We start from the raw sequence: 23,309 nt of genomic DNA on the forward strand, positions 1-23,309 counted from the left end.
TATTGAGAGGCAGCAGATTTTTCCCTTCCCAACCCTGCGGCATAGGTAGGAACCAGGAGCTTCAAATTCATTATAAAATGGACATTTCTAGATTCTCACTACCGCCTCTGCCTCAGGGGAATTGCTTCCTTTCAATGAATTTTGTCGTTTTTTGGACTTGGCCCTGGCTAACAGCCACAGTTCAAACAGTCTTATGAGTCAAGTTTTAATCCTGTCTGGTACTGATATTAAAGCTCTTACTGTGTGAACCCAGGTCTAATGTGGGGCAGCTTTGTTTTAGAAAGGAAAAGACCAACATAGGTTGACTGTACTTTAGTCCTGGCCTGAACTTGCTCAGGAATTAGTAAAGGTTTCAGATCATCCCTGAGACTCAAACTCTTTCATTTGAAATGATGAGTAGACTTGGAGGGAAAGGACTGGCTACCCTTTCTCAGGATCTCCATGGGAAGAGGTGATCCAAAGGACCTACATGGGACTTGGAGGAGACAAAGTAGACTCAACTGCTAGGTATCTTGCTGGTATCTTTCTTTCTCTCAGGGTCACTACCTGTCTGCTTAGAGTAGAGAAGTTTGCAAGATTTAGATAGCACTCAATGTATACCATGGGAACAATGTAAAGACTGACAAATTGCCTTACATGGGGGTAGGGGGAGGGAAGTAAGATGAGGGGAAAAATTGTAAAACTCAAAATAAATAAACTCATTAATAAGATTTAGATAGCACTGAGAGCAAAGAATTCAAAGGCTAACTAGTCCAAGTCCCTCACTTTAAAGATTTAGAGATATGGCAGCACCCTATCTCTATGAGTTAGTAGGGACGAAAAGACTAGCACTTATATGAGTTGATGGGCAAGGGAGGGGTGGCTATATAGGAGGACAAAGATAGGATCAAAGCTTTTGAGCCAGAGGTGAGACTGGAAACCAAGTTCCCGGGCACCATTTTAGTTATAGATCAAACAATAATTGAGAATCAACATAGAATTAGAAGGGACCTCCAATGCCATCTTTGTCCAGCCAATTTCATTTTATAGATGAAGTTTAAAGTCCAAAGTGGTGAAGTGGGGTTCAAAACCATGCCCTCTGACATCAGTTCTCCTTCCCCTAGCCTTGACTATGTTCATCTCTCCCATGGCTTCATTAGACACTACCATTGCCTGGAATGGGGTACATCCCTATGTCCCTTCTAGAAAGGAGGCAGTGATGGCAGCTGTGGCTTACCAAATCTTCCCAAGGGAGGAAACTCCATGGAAGAATTCCATAGTCTGAAAACCACTACACTGGCTTTAAGACCTGCTATATTTACTACCATACCAGTTAGCTAAACAAACCAATTAGGGAGTGATTATTCAAAGGACAAAAGACTCATTCCCATCACAAAGGGTTCACTAAAGAAAGCCTGCTTCCAGCTTCCAGGGTTTGTCTAGTAAACCACTACCTATTCCTCTTTAGTGGTTTGAGTCCAGCTGAGTATATACAGATGAAACTCAATTGAATTCAACGAGCATTTTGGAAGGGCCTACTATGTGTCAGACACTGTGTGTGGTAGGTACTGGAAATACAAAGACAAAAAAAGTACCTTGACCACAAAGAACTTACATTTTAGTAGAGGTAAAACATGCATTGGCAATAAACCAGAATAAAATAAATTCATAGCAATTTGGAGGAGGGGTTGAGAAAGACCTTATGTAGGTGGCAGTACCTGAGCTGAGACCTGAAGGCAACAAGATATTCTGATAGTTGGAGGTTAGGAAGGTGGCACTGCAGTGTACTGCATCTGGAGTCAGGAAGACCTGAGTTCAAATATAACCACGTTCACTTCTTACCACTTCTTTGTTTTGTTTTTAGGTTTTTGGTTTTTTTTTTTTTTCTTGCAAGGCAATGGGGTTAAGTGTTACACAGCTAGGTAATTATTAAGTGTCTGAGGTCAAAGTTGAACTCAGGTCCTTCTGACTCCAGGACTGGTGCTCTATTCACTGTACCATCTAACTGTCCCCCCCTTAACACTTTTTTTTTTAAGTTTTTTTTGCAAGGCAATGGGGTTAAGTGGCTTGACCAAGGCCACACAGCTAGGTAATTATTAAGTGTCTGAGGCCAGATTTGAACTCAGGTACTCCTGACTCCAGGGCCGGTGGTCTATCCACTGCGCCACCTAGCCGCCCCCCTTAACACTTCTTAAGAAATCCCTTCACCTCTGTCTACCTCAGTTTTCTCAGCTGTAAAATGGAGATAGTAATAGCAGCTACCTCCCAGGGATGTTATGAAGATCAATGAGATCCTATTTGTAGAGTGATAAGCCAATGTCTAGCACCTATCAGGTAGTTAAATGTTTGTTCCTTTCCCCTTTCCTTTCCAGGCCTGTGCAAAGGGATGGCGGTGATAAAAATATCTCATATGACTATAGTAATGGAGAGGTGATAAATCATTCTGGAAAAATTGGCTAGTCAGGTTGTGATGGGCTCTAAATGACCAACAGAGTAAGAGACAGCATTGTATCCTCCAGGCAACTAAGATCCACTAAGGCTTCTTGAGTAGGAGAGTGGCATGGTTAGATGTTTCCTTTAGAAACATCTATTTGGCAGTTGTATAGAAAATGGGTTCAAAAAAAAAAAGAAAGGTTGGAAACAGGGAGACAAATTAGATGGCTATTGAAATACAGTCTGTGCAAGAAGTGATGAAGGATAGAAGTGAATTGATAGCCGTGTACGTGAATGGATGTCACAGAGAATAAGTCAATGGGACTTGGCTAATGATTAGATATAGAGGATGAAGAAGAGAAGAGATAAAAGAGATAAAAGTTGAAGCTGACTCCAAGATTGCAAACCTGAATGACTGGATGCATGGTGGGGCTCTCAACAGAAACAGGGAATTTGTGATGTCTATGCAATATGTAGGTGTCAGTGCCAGTAAGTATTCATTAATCTAAAAAGAGATCAGGGATTGATGTGGAGATTTTGGAATCAACTAGATGGAGATGATAATTGAACCTGTCTAAGGGAACTGATGAGATCAAGGAAGGAGACTGAATCCTGATTGGACAGGTAGGAGGAGAACCTAGAAAGTACAATGTTATAAAAACCTACAGAATTGGACTAATGCCTGCCCTTTCTGGCTCAAAATCTTTGATCCTATCATTGTCCACCTATATATCTGTCCTTTCCTTCCCCATTAACTCAAATAAGTTCTGGAGCAATGATGCTGCTATTTCTGCTAACACATGTAGAATTGGCCTCCTTAGCTCCATGATCCCTAGAAATCTTTGAAAAGTGGATATTGAAAGTAGGAGATGGATGGTTGGATACTAGTAGTCTGAGGTCCCTTCTAGTTCCAAAAGTCAGGTACAAATCCATAATGGCCTGGAAATTGTAAATAAGATTAGAGGAGTTGCTGCATTTTTGTTGGATAGCAAGAATGGAATATTTCAGTAACAAAGTCAGATCAACAGTACACCTCTTTGAGACACTTGGTGGAAGTCAGATTTTGGACCAGGCCAAATGATGTTTTTTCCAGGACTATTAGTTCTTGAACACACAGAGAGGAAATTGGATGGCCTTGTTCCCAAAGAATGAAAAAGGAACTGGTATAGGAAATATTTGAGTGTGACCCACTATGGAATGGCCATAACTACACAATTAGGTTCCATATTCTTTTGGGAGAGGAAAAAAAAAACCCAAGCAAAAACTATCATGTGGTTACTTACTTTTCAAAAAGGGAAAGACAACAAAACGGTGGGTTTTAGGTAAAAATTGGAAGAGCTCAAAAAAAGGAAATAAGGCACAGGAAACCTGGAGGCCATTTATAAACATCTTATCGGAAGCCCAGGATGAAGGTGGGCTGAGGATCAAAAATAGCAGGTACCCTGGGGGTGGGGTGGGGTGAAGATCATACACAGCAAGCTGGCTAAGTCAGTAGCGGCCACCACAGAGAAAAGATACCTTTCTAAAATGAAAACTAGACTCACAAAAGACGGAAGTTTAGGTGTAATCTAGAAATCAGAAGTCACCTTATATGAGACTGCAAAGGTAAAAGCTCTTTTAAACCCAAGGGCACGATGTGATTACATTTAGGAATAATATCAGAGACATAACAAGAAATATTTGTAGCTGGGGCAAATGATAAGGAAGGTACCCTCAGTTTGGTTTGGTAGGGTGATAGGTGGTGATTGGGGGCACTAGCCCCTGTTGGGCTAGAAGAAACCCAGAAACACTGGTGTGAGGCTATTATTGAGGAATCTTTTGTGGTGTATAAGGGAGCAGGTAGTGTGAGAAAGGATTTTATACCAGCACACTAAAGACCTGCAAATGCTGTCTGCACTCTTAAATTTGGTGCTCTGGTGACAACTCTGGTCATACCACCTGAATTGTGGACCTGCCTTTCATTAGAGATGTCATGGGAACTTGGGGATCAAGAGGAAATAAAGGGAAACTTGAAGTTGAAAAAGAAGACAAAAATGGAAGAAATTGGATGAATTCTTTTCCTTGGTCTTTCCTGAGGGAGACATTAGACAAATATACTGCATGGTCTACAACGAATGGAAAAAGTTGAAATAGCAAAATCATTAGGACTAGGACCAGATGGAACCCCACCTAGAATTTCCAAGGGGCTCAAGACAGAAACTGTTGACCAAAATGTGCAACGCTACAAATGACCACCATGTCTTGGAACTGGTGAACTGCCGCTGTGACTTGAATTTCGAGGAGGACCGGGAAGGTTGTGCTCCTTTGCTTTAGAGTTCAGAGAAATTCACAACTGAGAGAGTCGTAATGGGTTATGGCGGGAGAAGAGGAATATCTGAAATGTATCCCTAGCCACTGAGAGTGATATAGCAGGGGACAAGGGAGCGAAGGATCAAAGTAGGTCACCATAATACATTGTTCAGTGTTCCTGTCAAGACAGAAAATCCTGGAATGCATGAACTTCAGTGCAAAAAGATAAGATACTGCCTTTTAAATGAGAAAAGACTACTATTTCTCTCATCCACATGGCATATGCTTTGAATAATGTTGCCAAGAGTGGGGACTTGTTTCTACTTCCACTAAAGTTCTTTCCCTCATAGCATGGAGATGACTGTAGGATCTTGAGGGCAATGTGAGAGAAGAATGATCTCTGGCACATTCTACCAAAATGAAAATTACTGCCAATATATTGTTCATTGTCAACTGAGAAGGAGGTCTCCAGAGGTATGTACCAAAGAGCCAAACTTGACTCCATGCTGTTTAAGATTTTTATTCATGACTTGGATAAAGTTATGGATGACATATTCATCAAAGTTGCAGATGTCACATATCTAGGAGTAATAATTAACATATTGGATGACAGAGTAAGGATACAAAAAATTATCTTGATGGATTAGTGTGTTGAATCCAAGAAGATGGATCAATGTAAAGTCTGATACTTAGATTCAAAAAATCAACTTCCCAAGTACAAAATGAGTTAATTATGATTAGACTATAGTTTTTCAGTAAAAAAAACAAAGATCTGGGGATTTGAGTGGACCACCAGGTCAATAGAATTAGCTGAGTGACTTGGCAACTAAAAATTAAATGCTAGTGTGATTTGGGGCAACATAAGAGAGGCATTAACTCCAGGAAAGGGAATGACATTGATGAGTTGGAGAGTATCTAGAAGTCTACCACAACCTTGACTCCATGCCATAGAAGGATCAGCTGAAGGACCTGAAGAACAGAAGACCCAGGGGAATTAGGCTAGCTACCCTGAGTATCTGAAAGACAGTCCTGTAGAAGATGGATTAGGATTGTTCTGTTTGGTCCCTGGAGCCCTTAGTTGCCAGTGTTGGAGAGCTGCTGTGGCCAAAATCAACCGCGGTGAAGTGATGAATTCTTTTGGCCACAGCAGCTCTTCAACACCATCAACTAAAGGCTACGTCAAGGGAGGACATTATCCACACTGATGAAACCCCAGATCCAGGAAGTCCTGCTGGGGAAGAAATGACACTAAGCCATCCTTACTCCTTTCTCTAATTATCCCTGCAACCAGCATGATCTGTTCGCCACCTTGCTGCCTGGAGTTAGGGGGTGGAATATGCAGCCAAAGGACAGTAAAGCTAACAAGCCCACATGGGCATTGAAACTATGACTGTGGTTTCATTAATACTATGTTCCAGCACACCACAAAGGAGAGGGGAATGAGGTGGGCTGAGAAGATAGGAGATTTGAATCATCGCACGGGAGGGGATGGGTCAGAATGCTGAGATTTAGTTACCACCATCAAAGGAATTGGGGACTTGAAAGCTATGTGGGTAAGTACAGTAGTCTCTGCTTGGCTTCCGAAGTGAAGCATTTTCATTGAACTTTGGAAGAAGCTGGGTGACGATTTCACAATGTTTATTAATATAGTTGGGGGTGGGGGGGGTAGGAAACAAAGTGACTGCTTTGTTATTTATTTTGATTTTAAATAAAAGGAACTTCCAGCTGGGTGACATGTGCAGCCTCAGCAAAGCTATGGATCTAAGAGATCCTGTGTTTTTCTACAGGAGCACCAAGGATTATTGGATTCAACAATTCAGGTCAACAAACATTTCCAAAGCAAGAACTAGGTGCTAGACCATCTGCTTATGCCAGTGTATGAATGACTGAATGAGGTCATGTTTGGAGAGATAGACAGGTATCTAGCTACCTCCTGGAAAACTAGGTAGAAGATAGAAGCCCAACCAGAGAAGATAGAATCTTTCGGGAAAAGCAGCAAAACCTGTTTCCCAAAGAATATAAAATTTTGTTCAGGAAGGGCTGCTCCCAGGACAGGACATTCCATCTCCTGTCTCCATGACTTTGCACATGTTCTCCCCAGCTTGGAATGTACTCTTTTCCTCACCTCCGCCTTGTGGAATTCTTCGTTTCCTTCAAAGCTTAACTCAAGTGCCACCTTCCACAAGGGTCTAGCCTGAAGGCCTGGGTAGCTAGCACCTAGAACTCAGGAGTGACTTTATTATCTTCATTTCATGTTTAATTTTTCATGGACATGTCTCCTTCTCCAGTAGACTGTGAGCTCCCTAAGGCCAGTGACAGCTTTGTCCTAGGTCCTTTGCCACCTGGTATACAACAGAGGTGCACAGTAAGTACTGGGTGAATGAACACGGCACCAGCCGTATTACAAGAGAAAGAGGCCACTGAAGTTAGAGACAGAGAATCTAGGTTTGAGTCCTGCATCAGCTCCTTGATAACTGTGAGATTTGGGGCAGGTCATGTGACCTTTCTGGTCTCAGTTTTTGCTTCAAAAATGAGAGGGCTGTATAATGGCCTGTAAAGTCTTTGCTAGCTCTGGCTTGTCTTCAATTACTGCATAACTTCTGCAGCTAGGTGGTATAGTGGATAGAGCACTGGCCTTGGAGTCAGGAGGATGGGAGTTCAAAACCAGTCTCAGACACTTAATAATTATCTAGCTGTGTGGCCTTGGGCAAGTCACTTAACCCTTATTGCCTCACATCTAGGACCATTTCCAGCTGTCCAGATTCATATCTGATCACTGGACCATTATGGCTTTAGAGGAGAAAGTGAGGCTGATGACTAGTCAGCATAGCACACCCTCACTCTTATCCAATTCAGGTGCCTGAAGAACAAACATCGTCATCAATTTCTATTGGGTAGTTTAGTTCATCATCAATTAATGAAGACTTTCTAGTGATAGACTCTCAGAATTTTAGATCTGAAGGATCCTTAAATAATGTGAATAATTAATATTTAGATGTTATGCTTTTATTTTTATATTTATCTCATTTGAGTCTCACAATAACCTTGGGAGATGGAACTATAGACATTCTTAGCCTCATTTCATAAAGGAGGAAAACTAAGGTTCTAGGACTTGGTCATACATTTATGACTTGGGGCAGCTAGGTAATACAGTGGATAGAACACTGGCCCTGGAGACAGGAAGACCTGAGTTCAAATCCAGTCTCAGACACTTGACGTTTACTAGCTGTGTGATCCTAGGCAAGTCACTTAACCCTGACTGTCTTGCATCTGGTCATCTCCAGTCATCCTGACTGGATCCAGATGGCTCTGGAGGAGAAAATGAGGCTGTGACTTAGCACAGCTCTTCCTCACTCAAACCCAATTCACTTGCTTGCCACAGCATCACCTCCTTGATGTCACGGTCTTCTTCAAGAATGAAGGACAAATATCATGACTTGGACAGGGTCACACAGCTATAGCTGGGCCTTTAATCCAGGTTTTCTCCTTGGCCACCGCCCTTCCTAATATGCTCTGCTTTCTCTTAGAAGTCAAGCAGTCCCTCAAACTCAGACTTTGAGACTCAACTTGAACTAATAGCTTCAATCCTCAGTCAGGGAGCTAATGATCACTGCAGTGCTTGCACTCCGTAAGTAGGAGAACCAAGTACAAGACACTTATATGACTAACCAAGCAGCTCTGGTGCTCAGGAATTTACTTAGGAAATGAGGGTTAACATTGACCAAGGTTACACAGGTGTTAGGTATCAGAGGTGACATTTGAACCTGTGTCTTCTGATTCCAGAGCCAGCCCTCTGTTTACTGTACTACATTCCCAAGACAAGGTGCCTAGAACATAATAGGAGTTTCATACAAGCTTGTAGGAGAGACATGAATTAATCCACATAAAGCTGGAGGCAGCTTTGGCGCAGTGGAACAAAGTTTGACTTGAGACATGGGAGCTCTGGCTTCTAGTCCAATCTCTGCCTCTAGCAAGCACTGTGACTTTGAGAAAGTAATTGCCCACCTCCAGACCGTGATACTGTTTTCTATAAATTGAAGGGATAGGATCTGATCTCTCTGTTTTCTCCATGTCATGTTACAGTTGCTATCATAAATTTGTAGCATAAACTGCATTTAGTAGGAACCATAGAGAACAAGGTTTTCTGCTTTAAGCAAACTGCAATGTATATTGTCTAAGATGAGGGTGGGGAATGATCATTTGGCCTCCAATTAAATGATAAACAAAACAAAAGTCCAGGATTTTGTGTTTCTTTGTCTGGTGCCCATGTTCCTATATTTGATTTAGATCACAGAACAGGACAGGACCTCAGAGGGCATCTGTTTAAACCCCCCCCCCCCCACTTTACAGAAGAGGAAACTGTGGTCCATAAAAAGAAAGTGGCTTGTCCAGTCACATCCAGGTAAGTACTCTATGACAGAAGTAGGATTTGAACCCAGATCCTTTCAGGTCAAACCTAGAGTTCTTTCCACTGTTCTCTATTTCTCTAATACTTCTAAGATTTTCTTTAACTTGAAGGGGGGAAATAGCCATATTGTTCCCAACTCTCATACCCCACCCATTAGATTTCCCTTTTCATTATCCCTGTAGTCCTGGAGGACTGTGTTGCTTTCTTGGCTCATCTTGAAAAAAGTCCAAATAAATTTTGAGCCTAGTTTATAAAGAATCCATTTGGGGAATTGAGATGAAAAGAAGGAAAAATAAAGCTAAAAAAGAATCCTAGCCTCTGTCCTGATGACTCAGGCCCAGATGAAATCTGTGAGGCAAGTGTAGTCAGTGGTTATAACTTCTTGGATTGGGGATTTCACAACTTGGCTCCTAGAATATGGGTCGGGTCGAGCACCAAACAGAATCCTTGGGTTGGCACAGCCAAGGCCAAACTCAAATATGCGCAGTCAGCAAATCTCTTCCTTAAGGCTCCAGGTACTAACACTTTCTCCTGGGTTCAGTTCACTCATGTAGCAGAAACTGTAATAATGTTTGTCCTTCATTTTGGAAGAAGGCCATGACATCAGGGAGGTGATGCCATGACAAGCACATGAACGGAATTTGAGTAAGGGGGGGCTGGGTTAAGTTACCAACCTCATTGGATCTCAAAGCCAACAGAACCCCTGAAAAATTCCCCTTTAAGGACAGGTCTAGACCATGCTAGATTTCTAAATCCAAAAATCTTTTTTTAATAGCCCTATAACATATCCCCAGAGGGACCACACCCTATAGTAAGAGTTCCTACTTCCAGACCCTCTAAATTGTGAAATCCAAGCCTACAGAAGCCTGCCTGGGTTCTTTGGAAGAGTGACCTATATGCTTCCTGTTGACCCACTTGGGCTGCCTTGATACTTCCCATGGTGCTCCATCAGTGGAATAGAATTGTACTCCCAAAGCTTTTGGGCAATGGGCTGGAGACACTGTCTCCCTCTAAATATCTCTACCTCATTTAAGCAAGGGAAACAAAAGGCACCCGAGTTGAGGGGTTATGCCAGAAAATGCCAATTCACACCAGGTAAATGCAGGGAACTGGCTTGCCAACTGCAGCAAGCCCTGCCACCAGAATGACTAGGGCTGGGATTTATCTATTGTTCAGTCACATTGGACTGCATTTATTTTTGAGCCACTGCTCCAATTAAGCTGACATCCCCTTTATCAAGGGACTCATTTCTAGCAAATTGAATTGAACTCTGCAAAAATCTCTGTGTATCAAAGCATTTCAGGGTTTGATTGTGGATGCACAGTAACTGAAGAAATGAATCACCGATCAGTTTACCACATTATGATGGCTTCCATTAAAGCGGCAGCAAGGTGGAGAAGTCATTCTCAATGATCCCCTAGGGCCGTATCAGTAATATCTTGGAGCGTGGAATGTGTGCTGGGCTGTCAGTGACTTACTCCCTTTCAGCTCCAAGCCCCTCCTCCAATCAGGATAGAGGGAGGTCTGGGGTGGATTCAGGGAAAGCAGTCCCTGGGAGGTCAAAGAGCTTCATGGCTCAACAGCTTCCTCCTACCCTTACAGGACTTCACGGATCTTTACAAAATGCTTTCCTTGAGCACTCACTTGTTAGATCTTGGCAATAGCTCTTTGTGGTAAATAGTACAAATATCATGATGATGGTTGATTAAATTGGTAGCCAGGTTAGGAGTCCTACATTTTGAATCAAATCCCAGTTCTGACCCTTACTAGTTGTGTGAACTCTGGGTCTCAATTTCCTCCTCTGTAAAAATGAGATTGAATCAAAGTAGTTCTACACACAATATCTCATCTGATCCTCACCTTGAATTGTGAGGGAAGTTTGAGGATTATCTCCCTTTTCCAGAGAGGGTAAGTGATTTACTAGCTCCTAAGTGTCAGAGGCAAGGTGGAAGTCTTCCTGATTCCAAGGTCAGTATTCTATCCTCTATCCCACCCTCAAGTTCCCTCTAAGCTCAAAATCTCTGACTTTATAATCCCTATTTTTAACAGAAAAAGGGTGCCAGGCTCAGAGATGTGGTGGGACCTAAGGTCATATAGCACAGGCCACATAGCTAGAAGAGGTACAACAGGAACATAAACCTAGAGCTCCCAGACTCCCAAATCAGTTACTCTGTCTACTCCATCATGGTTGCCTCATCATTGGAGTCCAAGCAGGAGCTGCAGCCCCAAGGACTGAATCCTTTCTCTGTTACCACTTTCATCTGGGACTCTAGGGCCTTTTACTTCTCTAGAATGCATCCCACAGTCTTTGCCTGAAGGCTGCCAGGCAGGGGGAAGCTGCCATCTCCCAAGGCAGCCCCATTCCACTTTAGCAAGTTTCCTTACAGGGAATTGAAATCTTCTTTGTAATTTCCACTTACTGCTCCTAAATTTGCCCTCCAGGATCAGGCAGAGCAAGGCTAATCTCTCTTTCTCATGGTAGCCCTTTGATCCTACTGGATAGTTCTCCTGTCTCCCTTGAGTCTTCTCTTCTTTGGGATAAATATTCTCAGTTCTAGCATAATCTCAAGGCCATACCCGGCTCATCCTCCTTTGGATGCTCTCCAGCTTAGGCCCTTCTTAGAATGAGGCAACCAGCGGTGAACACAATGCTCCAGGTATACCCTCTTACATGGGGGGCAGGTCATGCAGGGCCATCACTTTCTTCGTTCTGGACATAATGCCTCTTTCTGGAGTCTAAGATAGGAAAAGCTTTGCCCACTGCAGTTTTGATCCCTTTGCCCTTTAGAGAGCTCAGAGTATAAACAATTTTTTATGAAGTTGAGATTTTGAACCTGTGTAACATTTGATATTTTTTCCATCTTATGAGATTGGTCCCAGTTTTTCTAACTTGGCAAGATTTTTCCACACTGTGACTGTCTTTCAGTCTTCTCTCTGTGTCTTTCTTTCTCTCTATATCTGTGTGTGTCTCTCTCTGCCCTTCTCTTTCTCTCTCTCTGCCTCTTTTCTCTCTCTCCCCCCCCTCCCTTTCTTTCTCTGTCTCTCTCGGCATTGTACCATCTGTAAATTTCATAAATATGCTGTATATTCATTTATCCAAGTAACTGATTTTTAAAAAAGCATAAACAGCACAGCACTCAAAATAGGTGACTGAGCATCTTCTGGTTGTTGTTCTTAAAGGCTATTGTCTATTTGAAAAACTTTCAAGTCAAAATCTGGAGGTGTGGGTTGGACTAAAGAAGCATTAGTCTTGGCCTCACTTTTCTTCATTTATAAAATGAAAAGAATGATTTAAACACCCAGGATTGGGGCTCCCTAAAGGAAGATCAGAGAAATGGATGTCTCTCTTTCCTTTGAAATTCACCACTATGTATGGATCTCACTTTTCAGTGTGTTCATTATGGAGATGATGCTGAAATGGGTAATTATCAAATCAGGAGGAGGGCTAGAGAAAGCACTGATATGCCTTCCAGCTCTAATATTCTCCAAGTTCTAAGAGGCTCCAGATTACATGGGCCTCATCTAATTTATTCTGTCATTGGTTTAGATGAAGCTGGGCAGATGGAATTAGAATAATCTACCCCTAAACTAAACTGGAGAAACAGGAGAACTATGGTTGAGGGTAGGGGGAAGCAGCTCTCAGCCCTCCCTGGAAGGTCTAAATGAACACGAGGCAGTATTATTATTTCAAAGCACAAAGACCTGGTGAGATCTCAACAGTCTTTTTCTTAAGTATCATGCATTTGGGAAAAATGGACAGTTATAGGACAATTATTTTTTTATGGAAAGCGTCTCTGTGAACTCTCGAGCTCACAGCAATGCTTTGTGAATTTCTGCAATGGGAATCTCTGGGAGGGATCTATAACACCATGAAGGTGTCAGGAAACTTGTTCTAACGGTATCAAATAGGTCTCAGGAGTCCACCTCTGGGAAGGCTGAGACAGAAGAGTGAGCATCAGGTTAGGAGTCAGCTCCAGGCTGTGTTTGAGATGGAGCTCCGATGGTTATTAGCTAGGTGAGAGTAAGGCTAAGTCACTTAGCTCTCCTGGACCTCAGGGTCTTCATTTTTAAAAAGGGAGAATCCGATGAGATTCATATTCTCTCTCTCCCTCCTCCTATCCTTTATTCTGCTACATTGTGGATTCTGGCAAATTTCATTCTTGGTGACATTCAAAGCTTTGAGAACAGTTCTGTATGTCTCCACACCCATGCTTCATAGGAAAACATCTGGCTCAAGTGAGATCATGTGTAGAAAGTGCATTATAAACCTTAAAATACTGTATCAATGCCAGCTGAAATGATTAAAGATTGCCTAGTTCCCAGTGAGTCCAACCTTCTTTTGACCTCTTAACTCAAGGTTTAATCTTTTTGTGTGGGTGTGTCATGAATCCCTCTGGTTTTGAGTCCCCTTTGGTTATGATGGTAACTCCATCTCAGCAAAATGATTTTTAAAAGGATAAAATCAGATATAAGGGATTGCAAAGGAAACTAAAGGTTAGTGAATTTGTTGAAATTTGCCCATGTAGCTTTGCTTTGTGTATTTTTGGGTTCCATGGGGGACAATTTCCTCTTCTAGAGCACGTGTGGTCCCTACCATTCGCTTGTCTCCATAAAGCTCACCATTTGATGCCCCATGGTGGCCCTTAGTTCCTACAGTTTGCACCAAAGCCCCCAAGTTATTATTGGTCCCACCATGTGAGATGGGCTTGGTAAGAGACTCTTTTCCCGTTTCCCAAAGACCCACCTGGATAAGGATGGAGAGGCATACACACACACATACACACACACACACACACACACACACAACACACACACACACACACACTGTAAATTTACATATATATGTAAATAAACTCATACACAGAGTATCAATCATATATCTTTCCAGATAAGAAGGTTTGTGTTACGTCATAGGGGCAAACAAGGCATTCCAGTTTCATTGTCTGTTTTTTAAACCACTAAGAACCCTGCCACCCAAATTTTCCAGAGATGTTGACTTCTTTTTTCTTTTTTTTTAAGTTTTTTTGCAAGGCAATGGGGTTAAGTGACTTGCCCAAGGTCACACAGAGTTATTTCTATGACTCACAATTGGCTGTAGCTGAGCTCCAGGGAGCATGAATTGCATCTGCTGTGCAAACATGGCAGCTGCAGTCTTTTGCTGAATCAGATTGTTCCGTCCGTTAATTTCGAGTTGGGTCTTCAGATGAGGAGGAGGGTGAAGATACTTGCAGTTCTCTCGAGTACAACGACCCTAAAAGCAAAAAGACCAAGCTTGTTGACATTTTAGATCTGGGAGCAAGTGCTTTATACATTTGAAGCTGATATACACAAAGAAACAAGAAAAATCTTAAAGCTAAAACCTCAACTTACTAAGCCCAATAAGGACTTCCCAAAACTTTTGTAAGCTGCAAACCTAAAATGATTATTTCAGCTAGGTAAAACTCAAAGTACCCCAATGAAACTCAAAAAAGTCTAGGTGTGTGAATACACTGTGTCAATGAATAATAAACTTTTTACATAGCTAAGTAAATATGAAGTGTCTGAAGCTGAATATGAACTCAGGTCCTCCTGACTCTGGGGCTGGTGCTCCATCCACTGTGCCACCTAGCAGCCCCACCACAATATACTTTTTTTTTAGGTTTTTGCAAGGCAAATGGGGTTAAGTGGTTTACCCAAGGCCACACAGCTAGGTAATTATCAAGTGTCTGAGGCTGGATTTGAACTCAGGTACTCCTGACTCCAGACCCGGTGCTTTATCCACTGTGCTACCTAGCCACCCCCACAATATACTTTTGCTGAAAAACTTTCATCACATATAATTGGAAAAATAAAATATCAATAAGAAAAAAAAGAAAAAACCCAATATACTTTTGCATGGAAACAACAGTCATGTCCAACATTTTAAGCCAAATCTACCAGTTTTACCTCAAAAATCAGATGACCTGAAGCCAGACTACAAATGGGGGCCTTGGTTCTTTGAAGGATCCAAATACCTGTGAGACACTGGACAAATCCCTTTCCCTAACTGAGATGTTATGATGCAAAAAGAGAACTAATTTCATCCTTTAAGTTATTTCCTAAGTTCACAAGATCATAGAGTAAGACCTTGATGGAACAGCTAAGTCCGAGGAGGGCAGTTTGGGGCAGTGGATAGAGCCTCAGTTTCCTGCTCTGTAAATGGGGATTAATGAGATTGTGAAGTTTCAATGAAACAAATGTAAAGCCATGATCTGACCCCAGCACACCTAAACTTGGAAAGCATGTATTGACCTTGACTTCCCAAGTACGTGTGAGCCATAACTGACATGAAATTTGAATGCAAGTCCTGCTACTCCAAATCTAGTTCTTTTTCCATTTTCTCAAGATCTTCATTTCAAAATGGCGCTGTGCTCCCTTTCCCACGTCCTATGTTTAGAGGAGTTTTCCAGAACAAAGGGACTCCTATTGAAATTGGCTACTTTCAGAACAGCTCCTTCTGTAGGGAAATAATGCTTGTGATAAGGCATCTGGGGCCCCAAGTCAACGACGCTCTTTGAGCATGATCATTTATCACATTCTGTAAAATCAGTATTCCTGAAAAGTCACCACCTGATTTTCAGGAGGAAACTGAACCTCATTTCAAATCCATCAGGAAAGCACAGGGGGAAGCCTCTGGCAAAAGAATGTGAGGTACAGTGTACTAATTGATTAGTCTCCAACATTGGTTTTCCACATACTGTGTTTGTTCAGAGCAGGATACACCTGTGCTTGCCTCCTCTGGAGCATCAGCCCCTTCCTCTAGATCTCACAGAGGTATGCTGGGCCCTTTTGGAACTACTAGTAGGAACCACTAGTAGATCTGCCAAGCCCGGAGCGACTTGAAGAAATCCCACCTGTGGGGTTCAATCTGAGTGAGGAGATGAGTCCCATACAGGATGTGAGGTCACACTCCTCCATACTATTTGATCTTCCTGGATCTTGAGAAACTTATCAAGAGAACAATGGCAAGGTCTGTGTGGGGTTGTACTGCCCAAACTTATATAATCCAGGGATTTGGGTCCCAAAGAATATTTTGATGTTCTGATCAAAGATACATATAAATAACTGAGGCTCAACTCTGGTTCAAACTGGTTTACAAGAGTTTGTTTGAATTTCTTTCTTTAAAACAAAACAAAAACAAAAACTCGGATTCCTTTTGAAGGTAGACCTTTCCTACTTAGGCTTGCTTCTGTCTAATTGCAGTTCCTAACACAAAGTCAGGGTCAATACATATTTTCCAAGTTTGGGTGTGTTAGGGTCAGATCAGGGTTTTACACACATTTTTTTTTCCCAGTGAAATTTTACAATCTAATTATCTCCAATTTACAGAGCAGGAAACTCAGACTCCATCTACTGCCCCAAACTGCCTTTCAGTCATTTTATGAGTTGCCTAACACATATGGAAAGAAGGTAAGAAGAAGAAGACAAAAGGAGAAGTAATAAGAACTGACGTTATAAAGTGTTTCCCAAGTTTTCAAAGTGTTTTCCATACATCGGTTTATTTGAGCCTCACAATATCCTTTAGAGGTAGGTACTATGGATATTATCATCATTTCCATTTTACAGATGAGGAAACTGAATCACTTGCCCAGGGTCCCAGAAGCAGGCTCTGAACCTAGTTCTTCCTAAGTTCAGGGCTCTGTCCATTGGACCCTGTGTCCTATTGGATGACTAACTGGCTTGAACTGGAGATTCTATTGTAGTTAGAGTCCTGGGTTGGAGTCCCAGTTTTAATGCTAGCTAGCTATGTAGTCTAGGACAAGTCTTTTTCCTTTATTAAGCCTCAGTTTCTTCCTCTGTAAAAAGGGGCATGTTGGACTAGAATCACCAAGTTTACATCTAGTTCTACCATTTGATGGTTCTAAATCAAGTGATCACCCTGAGAGGGGTTCTGACCAGATACACCACAGGGGAGGAGAGAAGAGCAACCCTGCTCTGAGTCTCTTCCCCTTCATTCCATTTTCCACACTAAACCTTTGGAGGCAAACCCTCCTTTTATTTCAGCAGTTAATGGAGAACAATTTGTTATTCTTTTCATTAAAAAAGAGGCATTGACCAGTTGAACAGAAAGGATCTAGTCCAACTTCATCTTATGGCTGAGACAACAGAGGTCAAGAGAAGAGGAGACTTGTCCACTGTTAGGCAGTTGGCTCTAGCTAAGCTGGGCCTGGACCTCAGGTCTTTGCAGCACCAGCCTCAGGTTCATTTCCAGCCACCCAGCACAAGTCTTCTTGTGCTAACTAACCCACCTTGTGGTGGAGGAGGCTGGTTGCCAAGGCCCAAAGCTGGGTCTCAAATTCAGCCCTGAGTAGGACTAACCCAGGGTCCATGTGGCCTTGGAGAATGCACCTGCACTGGGTTTGTCCTCTTTGACATAGCCTACGGGCATTATTCAAAGCATGAATAACATTTCACTAAAAACAAAGTCCATCCTTCCAAAATTTTTTTCTAACTCTCCACCCAGTCAATACTAAAGCAGCTGTAGCATAGAGGATGAAGTTAAATATGAGATCATTTGGGCAGAGCTGGTTCTATTGTTTTGATAAAACTGAGCATAGCTCTAAGGTAAGGGGAATAAAAGGACAATCCATTGTTTTCCAGGGGGATTGCTCTTTGTTCCTCCCATAACCAGTTTCAAGAGACAACTGAAGAATCTGATAAAGTCAAGGAATAACTCCTTGCTCTGACATGTGTCTGAGCAATCTGGCCAGAAGGAACTTCTTTCCGGTAGGAGCTGCCTAATTGGTCTCCTTGCTTCTTGTTTTTCCTCTCTTCAAGTCATCCTCCAGCAAAATTAGCTGCCTATCCCACCTGTGCTACTCCCCAGCTCAAGAAACTTCAACAGCTCTCCACTGCCTTGAGAATAAAATGGAAACTCTTTTGTTTGGCATCTAAAGCCAGACACAATCTGGCTCCGAGTTCTATCTCCCTATTCATTTCTTTTCATATTATTCCCACTCCTGCACTCTTCATTCCAATAAAACTAGTTTCTTTTCTGTCTCACAAGCGGAATGAAGCTGAGACATTTGATCTTATGTCTTGATGCCTTTGGTGTCCTTCCTTCCTGAAAGGCAGCCCTTCCTCATTCCTGCCCCTTGGGTTGCTTTGATAGGTCCCCTAGAGAAACTTCAAGCTCCACCTAGGTTCTTCCATGCAAGTAAAGTTGGAGGGAAGAACCAAAGAGAGGCCAGCCAGGTCTATTGTATGCAAAGCATTGTGGGAAGGGGAGGAGTTGCAGAAAGAGATGAATAAGACACTGTTAGTACTATCAAAGAGCCAATGGTATGGAGTATGGGGAAGTAAGACATGTATGCAAAGAGCTATAATTTAGAAGTGTATGCAAATAGCAATAACTTAGACTATAAGGGGTTTTTGAGAGCTATATTGGGGACAAAGGAGAATAGAAGAAAAGACAGAATTCCTGCTAATATGGGCATGTGGCCAGAATAACCTCATTTCCTTTTTCTTGACAAGCTAACTAGCCTGGTAGAAAGGGAAATTCTGTAGACATAGCTTCCTTAGATTTTGGCAAAGCATTTGGGACCAAATTCTTCAGAATGATAGGAGATAGACAATAGTACATTAAGGAGGATTTATGAGGTTAAATGACCGGATCCTAAGAAATGTCACCATGGCTCAATGCCAGCTTTGAAGGAGGTTTGTAGTGCAGTACCTTAGGGATCTGTTCTCGGATCTCTGCTGTTCACAATTTTCACCAATGACTTAAATGAAAGCATCATGGCAAGCTGATCAAATGTATTGGAGCCAAAAAGCTTGGAAGGGTAACTGATAGATTGGTTGGCAAGGTGAGAATCCCGAAAGACCTCAACAGGATAAAATGACTTGATCCAATAAGATAATACTTAACAGGGACAAATGTAAAGTTCTAGCTGGGTTCAGAAAATCAACCTCTCAAATATAGGATGAGGCACGACTAGGCAAAAGTTCCCATGGAAAAGATCTGAAGGTCTTTTGGGGTTTTTTTTTTTTTGGCAAGGCAGTGGGGTTAAGTGACTTGTCCAAGGTCACACAACTAGGTAATTATTTAGTGTCTGAGGCAGGCTTTGGATTCTGGTTCTCCTGACTCCAGGGCCAGTGCTCCTAGCTGCCCCAATCTGGAGGTCTTAATGGACCACAGGCTCAATAGGAATGAACACTGTGATGTGCAAGTCAAAAAGGTGAATGATATATTAGGCTGCTCTATGAAAGGCAAAGCATTGAGAATGAATGGGAATATAATAGGTGTGCTATGTTCTGCCCTGATCTAGCCAGATTCTGGGTACTGGATTCAGTTCTGAGCACTAAATTTTGGGAGAGACAGAGATGAGTTGATGCATGGCCAGAAGAGATAGTAAGAGGGTTAGAGCATAGGATCAATGGACAGAAACAGGGATAGTTAGTCCAAATAGGAAAAGACTTAGAGGGGATGCAATGGTGTCTTCAAGTCTTTGAGGGGTTACTGGGAAGAAGAAGCATCCATCATATTTGCCCTTTTTCACCCCAGAGGGCAGACCGAGGAGCAAAGGGGTGAACATTGCAAAAAGACAAATTGAGGTAGGATATAAGAAATCAGATTGTGGGCCCACAAAAGGTGTGTAACAGACATTAACCATCCATAGAACTGGAAGGAAAGTATGATCATGAATGCCAATGGGCCAGTTATAGGATAAGGGCCAGGGAAAATAGAGAGCTAACCCAAGAGCCCCATTGTTTCTCATATAATACCCAAAAGACAGGCAGACCTATGGGCAAGTTAGGGTCAATCTTCAGGAGAAGATCCATTGGAGAGCATGGAAAAGATATGGCAGGGATGAAAAGGTTTGGATGGGCTGCAATCCATGCCAGGGGAGGGAAGAGAATGAAGTTCTGAAGCCTGAACCTAACTGGAAGCCCGCTGCTAAGATTCTGGCAGATTAAGAACAACAAACCTTGTTCAAATTCCCCAACTCTCCCCACAGCAGAACAGCATGGACGCTTGCAGATGTCAAACTTTAGTTGTTGCTTTTCTCTTCATGGCTGGCGTGAGATGAAGGTATCAGGGGATCCTGGGAAAATGTGTGTGCTCAAACTACCCAAATCCACTTTGGAGCTTCAGTGCTCATTTAGGGGGAAAAAAAAGCCTGTGGACGACTGGCTGTGGGTTTATCGCCCGTGAATCTCCAACCTCCTGGAACCCTAATAAGTATGCATAATAAAGGCAAATTAAATTGGAAATACATGCAAGGCCTACAGTCGCATGCATCATTGATGCCTCTGGAGCATTCAGACTAATTGGAGAGCACCTCAGGATGGATAGGCAGCTATCAGTTATCTAGTGCAAAAGAGCAAAGAATGCCAGAGAGCTTCTGAAACAGAGGGAATATTTACACCAGCAGGGAGCCAGCATGGTATGAAAAGAGGCTTCAATGAAGAGAATGTTGGACTCGGAACCAGCAAGACCTGGGTTCAGATCTTGCCTCTTTTCCTTACTATTTGTGTGGCCAGGAGTTAGTCATCTAAAGCCCTTAAGCCTCAGTTTCCCTCTCTGTAAAATGAGGGTAATGCTAACTATAGTACCCACATCCCAGGGATGTTGGGGGTGACTAAATAAGAGAATACTTTGCTGCTCGTCTGGATAGAGATAGAGATAGGGATTAGACCTGAGGCTGCATTGGCTCCCAGTTGAAAAGACTCTACAAATGGAGACGGTTACCTTCTCTGCAATATAAAGCCTTAGAGAGTTATGATATTATCATGTTTACTTTTCCATGTGTGGCTGAGATGTGACTCTATTGTTGTCACAGTCCAGCAAATGGGTGGGCATTTTCTTGGGGCTGTCAGGATCATGCCCACAATCTTGTTTCCTCTCTTCCTACTCCCAAGCCCTAGAGGGCTACTGGAGCAAGCAAAGACTTGGTCTGATACTTCAAACCCTTCTCCACTATGCTCTGGCTTTCAGCCTGGCTCTTGAAGTTGGTGTCATCCACCATCATCAGTCACCAGTGGCATCACAAGGACATTTTTATGAGACTTCTAAGTTTAAAAATTCAGCTTACTGTAAGAAGTTCTCATTAACAGACTCTCTATGCCAGTTACTGTGATGGGGGCTGGGGTTACAAAGACAAAAATAAAATGGAAACCTCAAGAAGTTTATATACTATTGAAGGCAAACAACCTATATACAAATTAGTCAAGATAAAATACATAGTCATTTCTTTGACAGGCAGAGGGACACTACCAAATGGGCAGGTCAGGAAAAGACACTTGAAGGAGATAAACCTTGAATGGAACTAGGAAGGCAGAGGGAAGGAAGCAAACTTTCCTGGTTGGTTCTCCATCTTCAAACTCATCCTGGTCTCACCATCTTCATTCTATCTTCAATGGAGGCTACAACTCTCTCTCTAGGCTGAAGCTACAACTCTCTCTCTCTCTCTCTCTCTCTCTCTCTCTCTCTCTCTCTCTCTGTCTCTCTCGCCCTAGTCTTTGGAGTAACAGGCATCTTGGTACTATTTCTGCAGCTTTATTCCCCCTTGGTCTGCCAGGGAAGAACTATTTTCTAGTCTGAACCCCTGAACCCCAAGTAACTCCAACCTCAAATCCCTAAGGCCCCCACAGGAACAGAAATAGATTATACCAATGAAATGATATAGCTAAGGTCTCCTCCAGCTCCCTTTATGAAGCTGGTTCCCACCCACCCCACTACCCACTACTTAACTCTTAGTCAATTTGCACTCATGAGCCTAGACATTTACATAGATGCCCCTAAGCCAAAGGTGCTAACTTGTCTTCACTATATCCTGGAAGGTCTCACTTCACAGCACACAATCCACAATTCAAAATAATGGCAATGATAATAAAAATCATCCTTGCTCATTAAAATGGGATTTAGTCGTTGGCAGCCAGCCATAGAATGGCAAAAATCAGTTCATAAATCTGAATGCATTAGCCAAAATAACAGGGAAAAATGGGCAGTGCATCTGACAAATTATAGAACCACAGAACATGATTGCAAAAAAGTGACCTTGGAGAGCTTCTCATGCAACCTTTTCATCTGCAAGATGGGGAAACTGAGACCCAGAGAGAAGAAAGCCATACAATGTCAGAAATAATAAGCCCATCTTTTCTGGAGACAAGAGGCTATTTGAATTCCTCTATACCCAATATTTTCTGTTAATTTACAAATCATCATTTCTGTTAAATCTCTGGTTGAGAAGCCCATGAGAGCACATATTTCTCAAATGTTTTCAAAGCAATTTCCTCACAGCAGACCTTAGAGGTCAATCTCTTGGTGGGCCTCAGAAAAGAGATCTGACTTGTCAATAGTCATACAATTAGAAAGGGGCAGATCTGGGCATCCATACCCAAATCTTTTGACTTCAAGGTCAATGCTCTTTCTGTTATGCCAACCTATCTCCGAATGACAGCTTCAATAGCAACAACAAAAAACACCCCAAACCCTCAAGAACATAAGAATGAACTAAAAACAAGGGAGAATTTATGTTCTTTTCAATCACAGTTTGGAATGCCTATAAAGAGCAGGCTTCAGTACCAGAAGCAGTTCAGTGCAGGGTAAGAAAAAGAGTTCTGAAGCATAGAACCTGGATTCAAATCCCGGCTCTAATGCTTATTAGATGTGTGACCCTGGACAAGTCATTTCCTCATCTGGGTAAACTGTAGGGGCTGGATCAAATAACTTCTGAGGTTTCATCCGACTGTAGAACTAGGATCCTTGATGTGACCTTGGACCTCAGTTTCCTCCTCTGTAAAACGAGCAGATTGAATTAGATGGCTCTGAGATTTCTTGTAGTTCCACAGCTATGATCCTGTGACCTCATTTTCTTTTTTTTAAAGAAGGAATGGGGCAGCTAGGTGGTGCTGCAATGGCTAGAGCACTGGCCTGGAAGTCAAGAGGACCTGAGTTCAAATTTAATCTTTGACATTTACCAGTTAGGTGACCACGGATGGGTCATTTAACTCCAATTGCCTAAAAATAAATCAATAAATAAAAAGGAATGATGAAATATTACTCTCCTTTGCTTTTTAAATGGAGAACAAGAAAAAGTAAAGCTTCATCTAAGAGATAGTGCACAGGCATATCGTTGTGACTTGGTTTTAGATTGTGGTCAATTAAGGTAAAAATACACAGAGGAAGGAATCTGGAGGGGAGGAAAGGGAGAGAAAGGAAAGAAATCCACAGAGAAGG

The 23,309-nt window shown here is 42.3% G+C and overlaps 1 protein-coding gene across 13 annotated transcripts in view; it reads right to left on the reverse strand.

Moving 5' to 3' along the window:
- MBNL3 (muscleblind like splicing regulator 3) overlaps positions 1-23,309 on the reverse strand; it is a 157,108-nt gene that overhangs the window by 25,198 nt on the left and 108,601 nt on the right. For all 13 annotated transcript variants that reach the window (XR_012471544.1, XM_074201014.1, XM_074201008.1 and 10 more), the window contains one exon: positions 14,196-14,360. Coding sequence is in view for 12 of the 13 variants with exons in the window: in XM_074201014.1 (XP_074057115.1) it covers positions 14,196-14,360 (165 nt within the window). In the remaining variant the exon portion in view is untranslated. The remainder of the gene's footprint in view (positions 1-14,195; positions 14,361-23,309) is intronic.

The sequence above is a fragment of the Macrotis lagotis genome, chromosome X, assembly GCF_037893015.1.
Source record: "Macrotis lagotis isolate mMagLag1 chromosome X, bilby.v1.9.chrom.fasta, whole genome shotgun sequence".
NCBI lineage: Eukaryota > Metazoa > Chordata > Mammalia > Peramelemorphia > Peramelidae > Macrotis > Macrotis lagotis.